Source organism: Nestor notabilis, unplaced genomic scaffold (assembly GCF_000696875.1).
Source record: "Nestor notabilis isolate BGI_N333 unplaced genomic scaffold, ASM69687v1 scaffold3150, whole genome shotgun sequence".
Classification (NCBI taxonomy): domain Eukaryota; kingdom Metazoa; phylum Chordata; class Aves; order Psittaciformes; family Psittacidae; genus Nestor; species Nestor notabilis.
In genome coordinates this window covers 409,960-414,553 of record NW_009912199.1, presented here as the reverse complement: position 1 = coordinate 414,553, position 4,594 = coordinate 409,960, and the positions used below count along the sequence as shown (strand labels likewise).

At 49.7% G+C, this 4,594-nt stretch overlaps 1 protein-coding gene across 1 annotated transcript; it reads left to right on the top strand.

Moving 5' to 3' along the window:
• Positions 1–1,238: 1,238 nt before the first annotated feature.
• On the top strand, positions 1,239–4,340 carry LOC104408537 (dysferlin-like; the record flags this gene model as incomplete). Its single annotated transcript, XM_010018179.1, has 4 exons — positions 1,239–1,338; positions 2,657–2,835; positions 3,526–3,635; positions 4,100–4,340. Coding segments are annotated over 4 exons (630 nt in total), but the record flags the coding sequence as incomplete, so codon positions are not given.
• Positions 4,341–4,594: the final 254 nt, after the last annotated feature.

Genomic DNA, 4,594 nt, shown 5'->3' with positions numbered 1-4,594 from the left:
GTGTCATTCTCATTCCAGGTGCTTTGCCAATAAGCTTCTGGGGCTGCTCCAAAACCTTTCCATGGGTTGTCACAGCACCTCTGCAGAGGTCTATAGACAAACAATTACCCATGTAACAGAAATGAGCAGGGTGTACAGACAGTGGCAGATCTCGCATGGTAAGGACTGAAATCAGGTGTCACAGTGCCACTGCCCCATTGCTTGGACCAAAGTCATGGCTTGCTGGTACTCTGAATCTCTCCTTTCTAGAACTTGGATGTAGTAGTAAAGATGACAAGCATGTGGAGCTTGGCAGCACCCAGGGTAATACTAGCAGCAGATTTACTGGGCATCATGTCCAGCTCTGGCATTCACTTGTCCTGAGAATAAAAACCTGGGGGATGTGCAGAAAAGATGAACAAAGTCATTTGAGTGCTGAGGGATCATAGAACCATGGAATGGTTTGTGTTGGAAGGGACCTTAAAGCTCCTCCAGCTCCAACCCCTGCCCCGGGCAGGGGCACCTTCCACTAGAGCAGGTTGCTCCAAGCCCCTGTGTCCAACCTGGCCTTGAACACACTGTTCTCTTTCATTACACTTTCAGGTTTAGTAAGTAAACTTGAAGCTACAGATACTGTAAGTAGTAGAGGTGTTTGCTGGGCCAGAGTTGACCAACTGCACACAAACCGCTTGTGATAGACCTGGCAGCAGAGCAGAGCAGAGCAGAGGGGGATCCGGACTTGTGCAGGGCTCTGGCTGGCAGAGCTGGGGTGAGAGCTGGGCAGGAAGGGAAGGGATGCGTTTGAATTGCCTGCCACAAGTGCTAGTTTAAGTATTATTCCTACAGTTTCCAGAGGAAGGTGAAGTTGGCAGTGTTATCACTCAGCACTCGTTGCTCTCTCCACCTTGAAGAGTCACCCTCATATAAGTCATGTGAATATGATGCTCTCACTCCAAAACCTCCTGTTTGCAAGCTCATGGTGCCTGTTTGCCCAAGTATTGTCCCTAAATTAAGGCACAAACTGATACCAACTCACCTCCAGAAGCATCTTGAGTTTTCCACTGAGCAGCCTTGGCCAAGAACTGGCCAGAGGCAGTTTTGTCCCTCTGTGGTTTTGGCCCTGCAGAACTGGAGCAGGACACACAACAGCATTATCCTACAGGTCTTCCACTGCTGTGGGATGGGAGTAGCCAGGCTCTGCCTGCTTTTACTAACGAGCCTTTTATTCTTCCTTATTTTCTTCTCTGGTGTGATTTTAGGAGCACTTCTGGAGCTTGGACAAGACAGAAAACAAGATCCCGCCACAGCTTATCCTCCAGATCTGGGACAATGACAAGTTCTCTTTTGATGACTATTTGGGTAAGTTGGGAATGTTTTTGGCTTCAACCCCATTGATGCAGACAGGAGGGAAAAAATTATGGAGTCCTCTCAGGATATGAAGGAAGTTTAACAAGACCAGTTTAAGCCACTGAACAGGATTCAGTATCAGGATGAATCTTGGCTGATGATAAGTGGTTTGTATTAGGCAGATCTTGCCCTGCAGCAGCTTGTTCCTGGGCTGACATAATACTGAGAGCATCACTGAATCCAACCGAGCCATCACCTTCCACCAACACCCTCATTCTCTGTGGCTTGTTTGAGTCCTTGTTGAAAGGTGCTCATCAGAGCTGCATGTATTTGAGCTGAGGCCACTGACCTGATTTGAGGATCATTGACCTGATTCTCACCTGACATGAGCACAACTCAGTCCAGTGCTCGCCTCTTTCAGTGCTGGTAATCATGCTCAGACATCGAGGTTTAGGTCAAGAAGAGAATAAACCAAACCCTTCTAATAGCAAGGACAGCAGAGCCATGCAGCACATTGTCTGTGCAGAAGCTGCAGGCTCCAGCATTATGAGTGGGTTTTGGTTGGATCTTGTTCTACCTGTCTTTTTGCCATTAAAAAACCTTCAAACATCAAACATCACAGAGAAAGGAAGTGATCAAGATCCTTTCAGATCCTGTCCTTGATGAATTACTGAGGCTGTGTCAAAATAACCTCTCCAAGGTGGCTCTGCACATAGAATCATGGAATGGTTTGGGTTGTCAAAGAACTTAAAGCTCCTCCAGCTCCAGCCCCTGCCCCGGGCAGGGACACCTTCCACTAGAGCAGGTTGCTCCAAGCCCCTGTGTCCAACCTGCCCTTGAACACTGCCAGGGATGGGGCAGCCACAGCTTCTCTGGGCACCCTGTGCCAGCGCCTCAGCACCCTCACAGGGAAGAGCTTCTGCCCAAGAGCTCATTTCAATCTCCCCTCTGGCAGGTTCAAGCTATTCCCCTTGTCCTGTCCCTACAGGCCCTTGTCCCAAGCCCCTCTCCAGGTTTCCTGGAGCCCCTTTAGGCACTGGAGTTGCTCTAAGGTGTCCCCTTCAGGAGCCTTCTCTTCTCCAGCTGATCAAGCTCAACTTGGCTTGGTGATCCCAAGTGCTGAATTCCTAGGAAGAGCCACTGGCTAAAACTGGCCCTATGCTTGGAAATATGGCTACACTTAAGCCTTCTCTCCCCCTTGCTCTGTGGGGGTCTGCCCAAGCTCCCTGAGGTCAGGAGGGTGCCACAGGGAATATTTCTTTTGGGAATGAATCCACATTATAAGGACTTACTGCACAGGAATGTCTACCTGCTATGTTCCTCCTTGCAGGCTCCATTCAGATGGATCTCAACAGGATGCCCAAACCTGCCAAGACTGCTGAGAAGTGCTCCTTGGAGCTAGTAGATGACACCTGGTCTTTAAGCCACTTTGTGTCACTCTTTGAGCAGAAAACAGTCAAGGGATGGTGGCCCTGTGTTGCTGAGCAGGATCAGAAGAAGATCCTGGCGGTAAGATGGACTCTTGACATGTTCTCTTGGGGAGACTCACTCAAAGCATTGAGGAGGTACGTGCCCAGGCCAGGCACATGCAGGATGTCATGGCCAGGACAAGAAATACAGTGCTGGGCTGCACCTTTCACAGGCTGGACCAGCTTTTGCACTTGGATGTTCTCCAGGACTTGTCCAGCACCATCCAAATGCTCGGAAGAAATGATTTCTTCTGTAGGTTTTTTGCTGTGGTTTTTGGAACATGCCACCTAATTCGACTCTGTATCTCATCTATTAATGACGTTGTGTTGTGACAAGTACCATGGAAAGGTTCCAGCTGGCAAACTGATCTAGTGCAAGTATATGGGCTCCCATTCAAGTCTTTGGCAACTGTTCAATGCAGGTAAGGGAGTCCAGGCAGTGAGTTAAGTCATTCAACATAAGACCTTGGACTTGGTTGCCTGAACTTGGGTGTTGGTGACATTTGAGATGTCCTGAAGTATCTGAGAACGTTGTAGTGGGCAATGAGAGATCTGTATGAAACCTGCTTTGCTGGGTTCCTCATGGTCCTTATTGGTAGTGGTTGGGTTATGCTCAGGGTAGTTTGTCTTTCTCCAATGAGTGTTTTGTATCATAGGTTCATTTCTCACGTCACCCTTTTCTTTTGGGTTGGTTTTGTTTCTAAGTTTGGATTTTGTTTAATCCACACAGGGCAAATTGGAAATGACTTTGGAAATTGTGGCCGAGCAAGAGCACGAGGAGCGGCCGGCTGGGATGGGTCGGGATGAGCCAAATATGAACCCCAAGCTGGAGGACCCCAAGTAAGAGCATCTTGAATGGAAAAGTAACCACTGAGGCACAGAGTTCTCAAGGAGCAATTGAAACTCTGGGTTCCCAGCCTGGGGTCTGCAGTGGGTTTGCTCCTGTGCAGGCTCCATTGCTGAACTGCTGATGCTTGGACTGCATGAACCGAGACAATCCAGGGTGGCTGGGAGGCTGGTCTGCACCCCCAAGGAAGGCATTTGGCATAGTCTACCCAGAAGCGTCAGAATGGTTGGGTTAAAGGGGAGCTTAAATCTCCTCCAGCTCCAACCCCCTGCCCCGGGCAGGGACACCTTCCACTAGAGCAGGTTGCTCCAAGCCCCTGTGTCCAACCTGGCCTTGGATGGGGTTTCTGGGGTGAGCAGCCAGCCCATTACAGCAGGTCATGCTCCTGGAGTTGGGGATCCAGGAGGATGAAAATACTGTGAAACTCAGAAGTGACCTCAACTTTGTTTGGCTCCAGGCGCCCGGAAACCTCCTTCCTCTGGTTCACCTCCCCATACAAGACCCTGAAGTACATCCTGTGGCGGCGGTACAAGTGGGTGGTTATCCTGGCCATTGTGCTCTTCATCTTGCTGCTCTTCCTGGGAATCTTCATCTACGCCTTCCCGGTAAGACGGGTGTGGGAGAAGAACGAGGTTGGCTCTGTGGTGACAGAGATGGTCCCAGTGCAGGTGGCTGCGAAGTGCCACGGTGGTCCCTGAGGGACCATGTGGTCAACCATGGAGGGTCAAAGAGTTTGTGTTTCTGGGCTCTGCTGCAGACTCACTGTGAGGTGCTCACCTCTTTGTGCCCATGTTTCGATTCATGCGTAATGATGCTGAGGTTTAATTGATGGTCTTCAAAGAGGTTCCAGCAGCTGATGCTGGAAATGGTGCCGAAAATCCCTGACAAACATGCAGCCTAATTAGGAATGAACCTAATTCCTAATTAGAATCCCAGAATCCCAGACTGGTTT